At 31.0% G+C, this 18,642-nt stretch overlaps 1 protein-coding gene across 2 annotated transcripts in view; it reads left to right on the top strand.

Annotated features, from left to right (window-relative positions):
* Klhl1 (kelch like family member 1) overlaps window positions 1-18,642 on the top strand; it is a 382,405-nt gene that overhangs the window by 158,928 nt on the left and 204,835 nt on the right. For both annotated transcript variants that reach the window (XM_063246827.1, XM_063246826.1), the window contains exon 4: window positions 10,776-10,972. In XM_063246827.1, the coding sequence (XP_063102897.1) occupies window positions 10,776-10,972 (197 nt within the window). The remainder of the gene's footprint in view (window positions 1-10,775; window positions 10,973-18,642) is intronic.

The raw sequence follows: 18,642 nt of genomic DNA, 5'->3' as shown, positions 1-18,642 counted from the left end.
TTGAGGTCAGCCCCACTATATAAGGAGATCCTATCTCAACAACAAATAAACAAGCAAATCACTAAAAACCAATACCAGAAACCAAATAAATAAAAGCCATGTTTTATGAAAGAATTCTTATGCTTGCATTAGCTAAGATCTGCCTTTGGAGTTACATTATCTTGTATGTATCCTTTTGTATCTTATGCCTATTTCTAATTGAAATAAAATACAGAGAAAGAAAAAGATCAAAGCCATTGAAGTAAGACAATAAAATATTGATATTTGTATTGGCTGCTACTTTTGTTCTGAAGTACTTATGTGTATATAACTCTGTAATTCAAATAAGAAAGACTTGGAAATTGTATTTAAACTGAAATCTACAAAACCCATAGTATGAATTGTATTTCTTTTAAGGTGCTGTTTTTATTCTTGAAAGAACATAATTATTTGTTTTAACTTCTCAGTATGAAAGTTTATTTTATAAAAATAAAAGTATTATGCTTAATATTGTATTATACTTAACAAAAGTACAAGCTTTCTAATAATAAAATCTAAAGGAAATATATCCTTTAGTATTTAAAATATTGCAAGATATTTTAAATAGACCTATGATAATATGTTTTGTACTTCAGACTGTTAGAGTATTCTGGCACAATAGAGAAGCAAAAAGTACAAAATGAACACGTTTATTGAGTTGAGGTTGTGGAAAGGAGCACACAACCCGCTGGGGCTGGGATGTCTTCTTTGACCAGATACAGAGAGGCAGAGGGTTATTACAACCTCTGATCGGAGGTGCACATGGGGCAGATATTGATGACATGTGAGGAACAGATTGGAATTCTCTGTGTATGAAAACAGGAAGGGGAGTTGGGATTAGGGCTGAAGAATAAGCAGGAAGTGGTAGGCATTCTTGCTTTGGCCTTCCATCCTGTTAGACCACCGCCATAATTGTACAGTAATTTTACTAGGGCAAGAATCTTTTACAGACATTCTCATTATTCTGCCAAAAGTGGCTGTTATAATGAGTTATACAACTATTTCTTCTGTTGACTTATTCAATTTCAAATGTTGTTATCTAGATACACAAGGCACTAAGAATTTCATATATTAAACCAAAAAAAATTAAATGTTAAAATCAAGACAATTTGTCTCCTGGAAAAATTAATTTAATTTAAAAGAAGTTGTTTTGTCTATGCTCAACTCAAAAACACATGGTCTGCATAAAATCTCACTAATTAATGGGTTAATCCATTTTACTTTGGTTTGAATAATTTTCAGCTAAATCTATTGGTGATATTTATTGATATATATTTTTCAGGTCTATGAAATACCATAAAATACACCAAAAATGCCATGTAAGTTATAACAATCTATGCTTTTTACATCAATTTTAGGTGATTTTTGAACTGTATCCCTAGACTTACAAAATCAAGTTGAAATACAGAGACAAAATGAGTACATTTAAAATTATTGTTAAATATTCATAATTTATTAAAATTCTAGCAAGTTTTAATTTTATCTCTTTAAAGTAGTATAATGACAAAACTTTCAGAGAAATTTTTTATAAAGTATTCAATAATGTCATCAAGAAGGTATTAGCACGCTGCTTAGCATAGATCTTGTGAAAATCAGATAAAAGAGATAAATGTTATTAACAGGGTTTTTAAATTTTATGTAATTTTGACTTCAGAACATCTTTTAATTTACATTATTTTCAGTTGTATTTATGGAGAAAATCAGGCTACCTCTGCAATGTTATCCTTAAGCAAGATTTGCTTTTAACTCAAATCTGAAATTCATACCTTAGGAGCACTCCATTATTGGTTGATCTAAACAGCTCAGAGGGCCTCAAACAGCATGCATATGCATTGCAATTTATACTAAGGACTAAGAGCTGAGAATATTGATATGCCCTGAGAGTCATCAGCACCTAATAAGCACTCTGGGCACTCAGTCCCTAATGACATTCCTTTGTTAGCAACATTTTATGTACTTTGTCATAATTCAATGCAAGGAGAATAATCTGTATTCTATAGAATGAGAGAAGAATTATACACTAGACTTCCCCTTGACTTTATTGTATGAGTCTCTGTGCTTGTCTCTTTATGATATTCATTCTTTGGCTATAATAAATCATAGTCACTAGTATAAGTATAACCAGAGACATTTGAATAATCTCTGCCAATTATTGAAACTGAAGGTTGTTTTCAGGGACCTCCCAACATAGTATTCTAATCAGAAGAGTTGGGGTGAAAGGCTTTACAATGTCAATATTGTTAGCATTTCAGTTCATTATAAATTACTATATAGATTTATCACAATCATATTCAAAATCCCAGAACACTTTTTGTGAAAATTGGAAATCAATTATAATTCATACAGTAAGGTAATGAGCCCAGAATACTCAAAAGAATTAAAAAATAATGATGTCAGTAATAATACAACCTTATGTATTTTATTTATTATAAATCTAAAGTAATAGTCCCTGACTGGCATCGATCTAAGGAAAGACAAATATATCAGTGTAGCAGAGTGTAGTCCAGCAGTAATCCTGCCCATGTATGAACACAGAGTGTAAGGAAAAGCTCAAGGACAATTCATATGGAAAAAGTACATTTTGAAAACTCAGATATCTACACAAAAATTCTCATCCAGTATCTCAGAAATATAAAACTCACTTTAGATGAATATAGAACTCAATGTCAAAATTAAATTACAATTGACCTAAAGAATATAAGAAAATCTTTGGGACTTTAGGTTAATTAGAGGTATTTTTAGGTAAATATCAATAACATAGAGCAAAGGAATAAATTAGTAAATTGGACTTCATGGAAATCATTGCAAGAGACACCATTAAAGAACAAAAGATGAACCATTTCCTGGAGAAAAAAGGTTATGAGTGCTGTGTCTGATAAACTATCATAATCAGAATCCATGAAGAACTCTCAAAGCCAATAGCAAGAAAAAAATAATGAAGAGGCAAATAATTTTAAAAGACATATTCCAAAGTTTATTAATGGAAACTGCTAACTATCACTGGTGTTTCTAGGGCTATCCATTAGAAACACAGTGAGTGACCACTGAGTGCATGTTAAAACTGCTGCTAGATGTGAGAAACTGCAAAAGCATTTGGGAAAACTGTTTTTCCCTTTTACTTATATTATTTGTCCACTATATACTTAACGTATTTGCTTAAGAAAACTGAAAGATTATATTGACACAAAAACATTGATGCAAACATTGATAAAATTTATTTTGTGATATTGTGAACTGAAAACAATTCATACATTTATTGAGAGTTGATTGAACAAATTTGAGTGTGTCTATTGGGTGCAATATTTCTTAGTAACAAAATGGAAAGAACTTTTGAGATATTCAGTCTCATGGTTAATTGTGCTGAAAGTTAAACTTCAAAAAAATTACCCGCTTTATGTCCTAGTATACTTAAAATTGTGGGGAACCGATGTAATGCACTCTAACTGAAGGCAGATTATTTGTGCCCATGTGTGAAGTGAGCATAAAATGTAGCAGCAGCATAGTTTACAACAGGGAATAACAGAATTTGGTGCTGACAGATATATCCTTTACTTTGTTGCTGAGATGGTTTTATGGCAATGCACATATGTCAAAATTATTCAGTTGTACACCTTGTATATGTCCAATTTAATATATTTCAATTTTACATCAATAAAGTTTTTAAAACACTCTAATGTGTTGTATGAACAAACTTAATAAGATGATTTGAAAATTGGCTATTAAATTTTTCTGAGGGGTCAATATTTTAATTGGATAAATATAATTAGAGAGTTTGTCAATTAAATATTAATATTTTACTTAAAGTTCACAATATTTAGAATTTAAAATTATAACTATGGCAAGTCACGCATTATATTACCACTTAAAATACATGGGAAGGGCAGGGTTATAGCTCAGCAGTGCAGTGCCCGCCTGGCAATTGTGAGGTCCTGAGTTTATTTCCCTGTATCGAAAATGTAAAACAAAATACAACAAAAAACTTCACAAGGAAATATATTTCTAAAATAACACAACAAATGTTAGCCTTACATGCAAAACACATGTGGATGTATATAATTATCTGTATGTGTTGTTTTTTACCTTCTCTGGTCAAAATTGAAATAAAAATACATAGATAATATTTCAGTGTAATAAACTGTAGGATATTTAAGATATTTCTTTGTGAAAGCATGTGATTTTAGCTCCACTTGAAATTCTATGAGCAGTACACTTCATCATAATTTAGAATGAATTTTGGAAGCATATTTCTTCATTTCACTGTATAATAAAAAAGAAAGTTTTGCAAAGTACCTTTTTTACAGATTTAGTTTTTACATTGTTTCAGTATATTCAACAAATGCATAAAAACAAAAGTATACATAATTATGTGTGTCTCCTTATGCCTTGCTCTATGTGGACATTGTATAATGTTTAACTCACGTTAAGTATATCTAATTCATTTATCATTCCTCTATAAAGAAAACATTCAACATTTCTTTTTTTTTTTTTTAATTTTGTGTTATGCATCCATGTTTCCCATACATAATGTTTACACTCATCATGTAGAGTTGGTATACTTATTTATTTTTTCATTCTCTTCCCCTACCCACTTCACCCGCCAAACTACGTAAGGAACACATAAGGAACAATTTTTAAATTTATTCACTGACATTTTTTAGATACATTTGGGCATTAAAACCATTTTTTTGTATCAAAGAGTTAACAATATCCCATTTTTGGTCAATTTAGAATATATCCAGTAAATGGATACTTTTGCAAAAGCCAGAACGCACAAATGGAATAATAGTGTGTTGAGGTTGAGTGCACACAAATTGAGCTACACCACGCATGATATACTTCTTTATATATATAACCTGGCCATTTCTCTGAGAGACTTATTAGTAAAAAGCCAAAAGCCAGCAAAGTATTTGACTTAAAATTTAACTCAATAAAAACATGGCTACTGATTGCGGAAAAAATGTAGCTTTAATTCAAAGTTTACTTTCACAGCACAGACAGCTAAAATTAGAAGACAAGCCCAATATTTCCAGTTAAATGCAAAGAAACTTTGCTTTAAAATGACTGATAATCAGTGACACTTTGGACACCTAAAAATACATCACTGTGGTAAATAAAAGCTTTGGAAATAATTTTCAGATATCAAGGAATTATTTATAATTTCTCTTGATCCATTAAGAAGAAATGTGTTTTCCAGGCTAACAAGAGTAAACATATTATTAGGTAACAGACATTTTCTCAAGTGACAAGTGATTTCTTCATGGTTGTTATAGTTTCAAAGTTTTGATACATACAGAAAATGTGCGTATATTACTGTATGTTAATAATATAGATAGAGATATTGGGAGAGGAACTATTCCATTGTGTATATTTCTTTAATAACAATGAAAACAATCTTTACCAAAATGTCCCTAGAATTATTTCCTCCATGATGCTTTGGTAAAATTCATGTCACTTAAGAGTGCCTAACTCAATCATCAGGCGAGGAATTAAACCCAAATGAATGACACACACTGTTCGCTGAGATGTGAATTTAAGTCATCCTCCTCTTCTTCAAAAGAAAAATTCAAATACTCATGTTCAAAGGTACGGTATATTCATGTACATTCCCACCCTAAGTGAATATTAAGGTGACTGGATATTTCAAATACATAACAGTAAATTTAAACTTTGATTGCATAAGAATGAATATATTTAAATTTTTACCTTACAGGAAAGAAAATCTATAGAGAAACAGTGGAATAAAGAAAGTAAAGGTTCTGTGAGCATGAGTCAGTGGTGTTCTACCTTATTAAATAAGTGGCTCACCATTAATAATTGTGTTGCATATATCATAAATAGTTCTTCCATAACATCAGTTTTGTTAGAATATGATGCATTTTCTCCTAATAATTATACTAGATATGTATGTTCTGCCAGATAAGTACAAAAACTGCCTATGAAACCTACATCGTAAGGTAAACTATCTATCCAACTTTCCTCTGCACCAGTGTGCCTTTCATACTAGCTACTAGAAAGAAATGAAAATAATGTTATCATTTAAGAAATTAAAATGAACTTACTACTTTTAGTAACGCTTTCAGATATAAAAATACCTTTTAAATGAGAATGCTTCTAGAGTAACACTAAACACACAATCACAAAATCACAAAACACACACAGACTTCTCATATAGCTTATGTCTCATTCGCCACTTACAATATTTTACTTTGGTATGGTACATGTATTATGGCACAAACTGTATATATTACTGTTACATAATTTCCTTATTAGCACACATTCACTGTTGATTTTTTTGAAGACGGTATGTTTTTATTGTTTTTTAATTTTGGTGTGGGGGGTCAGACTCACGACTTCACTCTTGCCAGGCAGGTGCTTGTAACTGCGGAGCTAAATTCCCGGCCCCTGTTGATTATTTTTTTTTTAATCAAGTATCTTATTTCTGTTTTAGGATCCTATTATGGACACTGTGTTTCTTTAAAATTATATCTCTCTAGATCACTCTAACACCCTCTCATTTTCTATTCTTTCTTTTCTTTTCTTTCTCTCTCTCTCTCTCTCTCTCTCTCTCTCTCTCTTTTTTATTTGTTTGTTTTTTGTCTTTTTGAGACAGGGTCTCACTATGCAGTTCAGGTTGGCCTTGGGTTCACTTTGTGGCCCAGGGTGGTCTTGATTTTGCAACAATTCTCCTATCTCAGCCTTCTAAGTGTTAGCATTACATGTGTGTGTCACCATGCCCAGCTTAGAGTCTCATATTTTCTTGTTTTTGATAATTAACTGTTTTGAGAGTACAAATCAAATATTTTACCGAGTGCCGTATAATTTAGACTTTTATGATTATGATGAGAACGAGATTGTGTATTTTTTAGTCTAACCACATTCTATCAAGTAAAGACTATCAACATGACTGATCACTGTTGATGCTCCACTTGATCATTAAACAGAAGCAATGTTTGCCAGACTTATCCGCTCATGTTTGCCTTAATTTTATATCTTGCATTCTCGGAAAAATAGCTCAGAAGTAATGATTTGGAATTCTTTTGTTGCAACAGATGAGAGATTTATCTATGTATTTCTACATATATATGTATGTATGTATGTGTGTATGCATATAGTAAAGGTAGTTTATTGGGTTATTTAACTTAATGAAGGAAGGAACACTAAGTGTGCTTCAGTTGCATACATTGTTAATCTGTAGTGGGTTTACACAACTCTTTAACCGTTGCCAAACTTTGATTTTTATTGTAATGAAAATATCTACCCCAAATTGTTTCATTTTTTCAATGTGCATGTTACTTGGCACCTAGTCTTTTTTTCCATAAGGAAGAATACCTTTGCTTTCTAAAACCGATAGTACACAAATTTTAGGAACTGTAATACAAGTTTATCCATATTTTATGAACATAGTTCTCAAAAAAATGTCATACTACCCATCAAGCCACAATGAAAACTTGATTTATTTGTTTTGAGTACCAAATACAACACAGTTCAGCATTCAGTTGTCTACTTGGAGAAGTGTTGAAGAATGTTAGGCAAGGACAATAAAATGAGTCTATGACAGCAAAGATCAACGGTTTTCCATTTCTGTCTATTCATCTTGTCCCTTTGAAACTCCACCGAGAAGCAGTTCAGTACTAAAACCCTCATTTGTAATTTAATTACATTTATTTAAATGTATTTTTCATATATCTATCATTTGAAGAAAGAAAACATTGTTTTCTAAATAAGAAATATGATTTCATTGTAGCAATGAAATCCAGTTTCAATGGATCAATAGCCATTCACAACTGTTAAATTCCCTATTGTTAGGTGATGGAATAAACTATCATACATTGCAGTTTACAATTCTTTGCTCACATCCACTTCTTTCTACAGAGAGTACAATAAAATGGCTTTCCTGGCTATACTTAATTCAATGTCGTGAGTTTAATAACCCGACACAGAGAATGTCTAAGATCAACGCTGTTCCTGCCAAAAAGGTTTTACCTATATCCAGTCCTAGGGAAATGATAGAAATGTAATTTGAGAAATTCCATAAAATGAATAGTCTGGATTTTTCATCAAATAACTATCACGGATAATAAAGACAAGTGTTGAAATTGTTTTAAAGGAAAGCAAAGAAACTTAATAAGTGTTTTGATTACTTTTCTTGAGAGAAAAAATCCCCAGCACCAAAATTAAGGAAGGAAAGATTTATTTACCTCATGGTTTGTGGAAGTTTCAACCCATAATCAACTGTCTCCAAGCCAAGGTGGCATGGCCCAGAGGAAACAGTTCAAGCTACAGAGTAAACCTCCTTTCCTCCCTTTTATAATACGCAGGCTCACTCACCCAGGGTAGGTGTGCCCTCCTCTTGCACAAGCTCAGGATGTTTGCAATGTGAGGATCTTAGCCTCCTTCTGAGTAACTTAGTCAAACTTTGAACTTCTCAAATTGATACGTGAATGACATCCTGGGTTGGAAAGGACTTTCCTTCCACACCACAGGATATATAAATGTTGAGGAATTACTTAGTGAAGCTCTAGACTTAGTTAAGCTTTTGACATAATGTATCAACCATAACAGTAACTAAATGTAGTATGTGATTTTTGAATAGATCCTGATTTTAAAAATAAAATCTATATGACATACTAGTTGAAAGTTTGACTAAGTCAATATATATATATATATATATATATATATATAGTTTATAAATAATACTGTATCTATATCATGTGATAATGATATTGCCACTGTATTAGGGAATGTCCTTTATCTTTGATGATATTGCTGAAGAAGTTAAAACTGAAATATGATGTCTGAAATTAATTTTTAAATAATTTTATTTTGATAGAAAGGCTTAGTAGCACATTGCTATAATTCTAGAACCCTCGTGGGTTGAGCAAGAGGAAGAAAAGCTCAAACCATTGTAGGCAAATTAGTGACTTTGTGAGACTTTGTCTCAAAATTTAAAAAAATAAAAATGGTTTTGGGATATAGCTCAATGCAAAGATCATAAATGCATCAAAAGTTGATGATTTGTGAATTGAAATTCTGTAGAGAGAAAATCATAATTGGAATAATTTCTAAAATTAAAGATTATTGAAAGAAATCCTGGAAATGAAGGATGTTTATACTGCTGAAAAGTCAGTGTCAACACAATGCTGGCTATATCTAAGTATGTGTCCATTAACTTGGAGATAGATATGAAAATATAAACATTGCCAATAATCTTACAAAAGGAATGTCTAGAAATAAAAATATAATTTAGTGAATTTTTTAAAAATGAAAGATAATGAAATTTTTAGATATTCTAAGTGAGTACAAAAAAGAGAAAAACATAGACACAGAGAGAATCCCACAAACACGGACACACAAATCTTAGGTATGGTCTGTTTGAGAAATACAGAAAACACAGGTAGAGATGAGGAGACATATAAATAAAAATAACCAAGTTTGCCAGTATGTATTAAACTATATTCCCTCATATGCAGCAAGGCCAATTGTTTCTAAACAAAATTTAATTAACTTATTAGCCTGGTAAGAATTTATCTGCATGACTATTACTCTATGTTTGCAATAACAACAAAGAAAGTTTATCTGTCAAATGATTACCTAAATGTGCAATACAATAGAAAGCATGATTGATTTAACAAGGTAGAAACAACAGAAGGCAAAAATTACATGGAAAGTAAATTTTCACATACTTACAGTTTTTATGTAACAATAAAACAAAAAATACCGAACAAAATTGATTAATCTACAAGAGCCTATGTAATTACATATACTCAAATACTTAATGCTTATTTGAATATTCATATTTGAAACTAATGATTCCAGGTTTTAATTCAGGACCCAGGGGCTTTCAAATACATTTTCTATACCTTCTTTGGTTATATTGTCACTTTTAACAGCTGGCGGCAGAATCAGAGCACTTAGAAGAAGACTCATTCTGAATGCACTGGTCTCAGCAACACACATCTAGCCCTTCAGCTTGCCATAAGAACTTGTTAGGTCCATTATGACTCAAAGGAAATGCTTCTTGGCCCTGTATTAAGGTAAACTGAGTAAGGGCATCTCTAGTGAAGAGCTAATCGTATATTTAACAAGAAATGGAATAAACCACTTGTGAAACTTATTGGAATTTATTCAGGTATGAATAGAAAATCTGAGGTGAAGAACTTGAAATATTGACTCACTAACTAAAATCTAACCCTAGATTGATTTCATCCAAAATATTTCAAAGAAGAATTTTTAACACTCTCAGCCCAGTTCTTTAATAAATTATTCCAAAATTTAGGAAATAAAGGAAATGCTGAAGAGCTCATACTTTGCAGTTATTAACCACAAAGAAATATTATCAATCAAAACATATGTCCATATAAATTCAAACATGTTTGTTATTCGTGTGCACAACTATTTCATATTCATGTACAAACATGCATTTTTCAGAACAAGTGAATACGTGCCCTCTGTACCTGAAGATATAACTCAAATGTTATTTCTCTTCTTTATACTTCACAAAGGAAGTACCACAATTATTTCAAAATAGATATAGACATTTTAGTTGAAACTTTTTATATCTACTGAGTGATTTTGAGTATCATATAAATAAAAGTATAGTGCTTAAAACAAATTGTGGTCCTTTTGGAGCTATATTTATGTTAATTATCAACCTAGTCTGCCAGTACTCAACACATTGGTCTCCTGTTTGAGTAATTGAGTTCTACATGTTGTTTTATGTTAAAACCTGTTCCATATTTGTCTTCCTTTATGTTTAGGCTGCTTAGAATTGAAGGAAGACACCATCGAGAACCTGCTTGCCGCAGCGTGCCTGCTGCAGCTCCCGCAGGTGGTCGATGTGTGCTGCCACTTCCTCATGAAGCTTCTGCATCCCTCAAACTGCTTAGGAATCCGAGCGTTTGCCGATGCCCAGGGCTGTATTGAATTAATGAAAGTGGCTCACAGCTACACAATGGTAAGGAAATTAATATTTAATAACAGAGATGCATGCTATTATCAAACATAAAAAGTAATTACTGTGAAGACACTGCAAAAAACTTTTTAAAATTTAAAATGAGTTTTGGGAGGTTAGCAAATTTTTATTATTAAATAATATGAGAAATACTATTGTAGCATTATTTTATAATTCATTGTGAAAACAAATTACATATTTACTGCTTTTTTGCTTATTTAATACTCCACAGGCAGTATGGATGCTGATACTGACTACTTGGGATTTTAAAACTTGTATAACATGATATTCTTAACTGTTCCATCATATCTGTTTCTTTAGAGTCATCTGTCTTACTTTGTCTTGTCTTCCGTATTTTTCATTCAACCCATCCATTATAGCTATTGTATGTGATACGACCAACTATACCTATCAAATTTGTGGAGGAAAAACTTACAGTTGTAGTCCATATAGTATAGTGTTCATTTGTATCGTGAATATGAGAATCTGAAATTCTATCTTGGGAATATATATTCTAAAGGAGAATATTTAGATTCATAATATAATCCGCATTGTATAAGTTTGACTTGCCATACTATTTTCATAGTACAAAATTCTACATTGTGTGATTATCACTCAGTAAATATTATCAAAATAACTTAAAATTATTTTGGGTTTATTTTTTTTTGATTTCTATTTAATAACCATATGCATTTTTGTAAGTCTTACAGATTGTAAAAGTCATTCCGTTTGTACAATTTAAATGTGCAATAATTATAGTGTGGAATTTGTTTTTACATGATTTGTATTCTAAAACAGAGTGATCAATGCAAGCTTTTAATATCCGTCATATTTCATATGGCAGAAAAATTATTCCAAAAGTATTTCATACATATCCTGGCTTAGAGTAACCTCTCTGTAGATGCTATCCCTTTTTATTCTCATTATTATAACTTATATTAGTAATGGTCCTAATGCTATTATTAAAACAAATAATTTTAAAGTATTATAGAATGATTCCTTTCCAAATCAAAAGAAGAGGTTATCTGAGCTCAATCTTATTAATCTTAATGGTTCCTATTTATTTTCAGATTCAGACTTTGAAATTTAACATTTCCAAACTTTAATGAGATTCAAACACTTAAGCATATTCTAAATGTTATGCCTCAACACAGTTTAAACATTATTATTTTATTCTTTAATCCTTTGAGCAGATTAGTAAATTAGATGGAAATGTCAAAATGGAGATTGATGATTTGTAATTCTATTGTCAAACCCTTCTTTAGAAATGTTTCATGACAGAGCATGGTTCTATTTTAGGAATTTTATGAACCATATGAAATCAAAGTAAACAAGGACTTCATTAACCAAAATATCAAAGTCCAACTGCTGCCATTTAATTAGGCACATTTCATTATAATCAGAGGTTCCTGGCTTAGCTAAGAGAAGGAACAATATGGTTCCATATCCAGGGGGAAAGGGTCCCTTCTGGTCTAGTTTGAAATTATTAATTTGGTAATAAAAATGTGTTACTCACAGCTGCTTGGACTGTGCTGCATTTTATTACACAAGACAAACAATAATTTTTTCCATGAACACTTTAAATGTGTATCCTAAAGGAAAATGTATTTGAAAGAGAAATGTAGAAGAATTCTAAGACATTATCTTCTACAGAGCTTTATATTAATTTATTTTAGAATTGAGTGACATATACTTTGAATCACGTTTCTTGAAATTCTAATGATTTCAAGATATTTTGTAGATACGAAGCTCTAATAGTTTCCAGTTTCTCATGGTCATCATTTTAGAGCATCAACTTTGCTATCCAATTTTCTTTGTTTTTTTTTTTAGCACTTCAAAATTAGTGTTCTTCATCTAATATTGTTTCTTACCACGTATTTTCTTCTGATCCTTATCTAATCAGCCATATACCTTAATCTAAATTATTTAATCTGTTCTTTAAAAACAAATGTGTGCTAGTCTTTTTTTTTTTTTTTTTTTCTTTAACCGTTTTAGTACCAAGTCATCCCAATTTTCCTACTAAATCTTTGTGGAACTAACTTTGTTACTTGCTCAAATCTTTTGTTTGATTGTTAATTGCATAATTACATAAAAAAAAAACATTTCTGTTGTGTAATTTGTATTTTTCTTGCTAAAGATCCTTCGATGCAAACTTGATGTTTTAAGTCCATACTTTACATCACAGTCTGTGTTTTTTGACTATCTGTATGATTTATTACCTTTCATTTAGAAATTTCATTTATTTATTTAGCAACAGTTGTGGATTGTGTGTGAATATTTCCAAGGTCATTCAGAAAAGGTGACCTGGCAGTAAAATGGTTAATGTACATTACACTGTAACATTTTGACTGTGAGGATATCTATATTGGGTGGAAGTATGAAGCTAATTGTAAAATATTAGCTTTAATTTTGGCTTCGTGAATATGAAGGTAACATCAAAATAATTGAAAGAAATAGTTCTGCTGAGCTATATTAGATTTCATTTGAAACCTTTGTTTAATTTGATGTCACTTTTAAAAGGAGTGGTCACAAATAACAGATGAGAAAAAACATTTTGAAATTATTTTGTAACCATGTAATATAAAGAAAAATTGAAAATCTATAGTTACCTGTATCTTAGTAAAATTAGGGCATGACAGTAGCTGTCTTCATGTGTTTGATAGAATGGACTTAAGTCTAAAATTGTCGTGTTTATTTGTATCTTGTTCTGTTTTTTTACGATGTTAGTAGCATAATCATCAGTTCAAGTTAAATGTTACATGAACGCCTAATTTTATAACTGGTAAAGAGTGTATGCAAATGGATGAAATGTTTCCATTTCAATCTTCTGATTGTTGCTTCTCCGTAGGTGGTCTATTTCTGCTAGTCATTGTCACCACTTCACCCCAAGGTGAACTCTGCCTTTTTAGGGGACTTCACTTTCCCAGAAATTCTAGCAATAATTTTCCACTAAGCTGCACTCATGGAAGAGAAATACTCATTTTTCTATATAGGCCTTTGTGAGCAAATATGTAGATAAATGAATAGATTAAATAACGAATTTCAAGTGTGGCCTTGAAATATTTTTCTTTCACTAGTGCAGTCCGAGATAGTTTAGGGGAGATTTCTGAGGTTCCTGAGGAAGGCAATGCTTGCATGTTTTTGAGAAAAATTCACATTGAATAAAAGTTTGAGATAATTAGTAAAGTACTTGTCAAAATTTATTTTTCACAGGTTTTTCAATAGCTATTTAAACCTCCAGTTCCCAACCCACAATCTTCCTAGTCAGAACATAGAGGTTTTTTTCCCTAACTAATAAGTCTTAAATGCACTCTCAACATAATAGGTCCATATTCTCATAAATATTTCCTCTTCAGGTAGCTTCTAAGTTACTACCTAAGCATTTTTCTCAAAGCTCACCTCATCCGAATATCTGTTATATATTGGCTTCCTTTCACTTTCCTCAAGTATTTCCCTTACTAGCATCCTTGCTATCAAATACCAAGTGATTCTTGTTTGCAGTGTAAACCAGTACTTCCCTAGAATAGATAACACTTCATGTATACAGAAAGAGGGAGAAATCAAAGGAGAGTGTGAGGTACACTATTGTCCACGTTATTTCTGGCATTTTAGTCCAGCTCAGTTGAGGGTAATACTTTCTACTACTGGTGGTCATGGTGCCACAGGTTAAGTGCATAATGTGTCAAGCATTGTTGTAGATATTAAATAGTCTTACTTAATTTATTCTTTTCAAAATCTCTGCAGGAGATGTGGTATATCATTATAAATGTGATTAAAAAGCATGGAACATTAGTGGATTTATTCAGGATCCATAGACAAGATATTCTGAAACATGCTGTTAAACATAGAATATACTGTGTTAGTATAAATTTAATGTCCAAACTAATATGAGCAAACAGTGAGTACATTTCACCCAATATATCAAGTCAGGTTTCTTATGCTCACAACACAAAACTTAGTTTACTTCAAATAGATATTATAAACCTTTAACTTTAGCTGCAATAAAAGAACTCCAAGATGGTTTCACTGCTCACCGTTTTTTTCCCATCCCCTATTCTTTTCATTCACTTTCTGCTCCGTGCTAACAATGGCTTGCAAGATTTCACTAGGCTTATGCTGGAGGAAGAAGCAGTGGTAATGTAACTAATTAGTGGCTTCTGTGTACATCAGTAGCCTTGAATATGGAAGAATAATAGCTGGAGCAGGAAGCTTCCTAGAATCAGCGTAAGTGTTGTTGCCCTTAACTGTGGTAGCATTAAAAATTTCTATACATTGTACACCTGCCCTTCAGAACCATTAGAGCAGTGCCTGAAAAACAAAAAGAAACGAAAAGAAAAGCACACTTTATTTATGTGAATTCTTTCATGATTTTGAAATACCTGACTTTTTCCCAAGTTTCTAGCTAAAAGTATGTTTTTTTTAATCTTTACCAATGACTTCTTTTTTAGAATTTTATTTAGAGAAAAAAACAAAACAGGAAAAAGTGTAGAAATAATACATAATTTCAAAAAAAAACCAATAAGAAATCACTAGTCAAAAAAATAATAAGAAATCACAAGTTGATAAATTACATGTTATCTTAGAAGTTTGCTAATGACTACTATAAACCATAAAATAGAGTTCTCTTTGGAGGAATAAAGTTTAAATTTCCTTTCTTTTCTAACTCACCAACATAATATTCATATCCTTTATATTTGTCTCACAACTATCATGTGACGCATCAGTCACATGATATGTGATTTTTATGATATTTGATTTTATGATTTTATGATTACCAAAATTGATTTTAATGCCTTTTCTTTGTGTTACTCTTTACTTTGTGTTATTCTACTTCAGTGTCTCATACATGTACATAGTCTGAGTAACTTAAGTCACAATCTTAAACAAATTACAACAATAATTTGCTTTATGCAAATGATAAAAGACTTATACATATGAAATCCTCATTTTTCTATAATTTCACATCTTAAGATAACTTCATAAAACATATATATTTTCTAATGAATAACATAATATGAAACTAATTTCCTTTTTCTGCCATTTAGATTTTTTATTTTAATGTGATTTTTCTCTAAAGGATTACATTTGTGCTTAAGATCTTTACATGTGACTTTTAGAGTGAAAAAAAGACAGAGGACTGATTATAGTTCAAAAGAAACATGGTAAATCAATTTTTGCCAGAGGGAAAAAACAGTCTGCCCTTTGTACACAATGAAGGGTAGAAAAGGAGTCTCTGTTCTTAAAAGAACATTTTCAGAAACTTAATGTAGAACCATATAAAATTCAAGGAAAAGTAATTTGGAAGTCTTTGTCAGGTGCTTATTCCAAAAATCAAATTTTTCTAGATAAGTTAAGCATAAAATGAGAATTTTGCATACTGTGTGACAAGAAACTGCTTCTAATTTTCTCATGATTGTATTATTAAACCTTAGTACAGTAATTTTTTGATTTTAGGCACATGGTTAATGATATTTGAAAAATAGATTGATAAATGCTTTCACATAATTTGAAAGGCATTATAAATATTAATAATCCTAAATTAAATTTCACAAATATTAATAATTTAAGTGTAATGTTTATCTCTAACTGAAAAACTTGAAATATTTCTTGTGTCTTATTTTATTTTTCTACCTCATCCTCAGTATGTTAAAATAAATAAGTAAATAAATAAATAAGATCTGTCCATCCTCTTTGGGATTCATTATCAGCTCTTTCAAAATTATTTAGCAAGCAACATTCCTTCTATGATGCGCATATAAATTTTTAAGTTGCAATAAGTTTTCAGCTGTCTATTTCATATTAAGATTTAATTATTTCACATTACAAAGATAAAATGTATATCATCAGATCTCATAGAAATCTATACCACCATACAGTATGCCTGCATCAGCTTGGTGTTTTTTTTCACTGAAATCTGAAAAACGTTTGTCATCATTGTATAGAAGAATAAATGCAAACCCAGTGGTCAAACACAAAGAGTATGTAATAAATAGCGTTACTATCAGGCCAAGTGTATGCATTTCCATATGATAGCAGATTTTGTAAAATAACATATCATAGTGAAAAACATTTTTGATCATAGTGAGCATAAATGGACAAAAGTATGAAGAATGAGATCTAGATATGGATCTATGTCAATAAAATAAACATTATAATTTATATTGTGAGTTAAGTCCAATAAGAATTCATTTAAATATTATTATTTACATAAAATAATGGTCATTTGAACATGAAGATATATTATTTTTAAGTTACATATTATGTAGTTAATAAAATGGCTAAATTCTTGAAAACAATGGTGAGTAAACTTTGTCTCTGTTATCAATGGTGAGAAAACATGCCCAACAATCCTGAGTTAAAGGACAAAGGTTTACTTCAGCTCGTAGTTTCTAGAGCTCTTCAACCCACAATCAAGTGACTCTAAGGGAAGGCAACATGCTGAAGGAGCCTCACAGAAAAGAAACAGTTTATGGCAAAAAAAAGACAAGACAGGGAAGTAACAAGCGGTTGCAGACTCCCTTTTACCCTATCTGAGCTATAAACCTTTTGAGTGGTGCCATCTGCGTCCAGAGTGAGTCTTCCGTTTTCAGTAAATCCATTCCTCCACACCCAGAACTACGCTATTTCCAACCAGTGGATGAATTAAGTGCTATATACCCTTAATCCTGGTATGATCCAGTCAGCTCCACAAAGCCCCAGCGATATGAGCACATGACTCTTAGGGGACCATCTAAAGAAAAGCTATAACACTTCATAAATCGACATTGGCAGTTCTATCAATAGACATAAGACTGAATAATACACACAAGGTGAATTAATTGTTCATGCTAGATACTACATCATTGTAAACATATGTATTTTACAATCTGTATTTTAATTGGATGTAAAGATAAATGAACATGAAGAGGTTTCTAAAGGTACGGATAGAGATAGAATTTAGTTTCTTTTCAGGTTCTATTTGAAAAGATGTTTATTAACAATATCATGAAGTGTTTTTTTAATTTTTACTTCTAACATGTGAGTAAGAACACATAATAGCTACATGATCCTATTATTACAGGCAACATGAAATAGAAGATACTTTAATTTGGCTACCATGAGTGCCACCTTATTCTAATTTGTCTTTCATCATCATTTTGACCTTGGGGAAAAGCCAGAAGTTGCCACTTGCTAGATCTGGTAAATAAGGTGTATGAGGACTCCTCTCAATGTGTCTGTGAGCCTGCTATTCCACTAGATTGCACTTAGCAGCACTCATATTTGTTTCAAATACTGTAAAAACACTTATAAAAAAGGACTGTGAGTATTTCTGCAGAAAATGACACAATTGACATAAATTCATTTGAGTTTCAGGAGAATATATTAAGGATTAGTGACACAGTGTTTTTGTTATAGTATATTTCTTACTGAATTTAAACACAATGTAGTTTTTGATCATTCATTATATTATGATTGAACTAGAAAATTTATGAACATTATTATTTGTGGAAACTGATTATTATGGGGATAGTCACTTGCTATATATTTTTTCATACAAGTGGATAGATGTATCTGTATCAATACGGATTAAATATGTAAATCTGAAAAAAGTCTGTTTTTAAGTAGTACTAATCCTTGTTCATATCTTTTTTGATTTTTTTAACTAAGACATGGGACCATAAAAATTATACCTA

This window comes from Cavia porcellus, unplaced genomic scaffold, assembly GCF_034190915.1.
Source record: "Cavia porcellus strain 051 isolate PalLab524CR breed Dunkin Hartley unplaced genomic scaffold, mCavPor4.1 scaffold_4, whole genome shotgun sequence".
NCBI lineage: Eukaryota > Metazoa > Chordata > Mammalia > Rodentia > Caviidae > Cavia > Cavia porcellus.
Note: the sequence above shows the minus strand (reverse complement) of the source record. Positions and strands in the feature narration are given on the sequence as shown.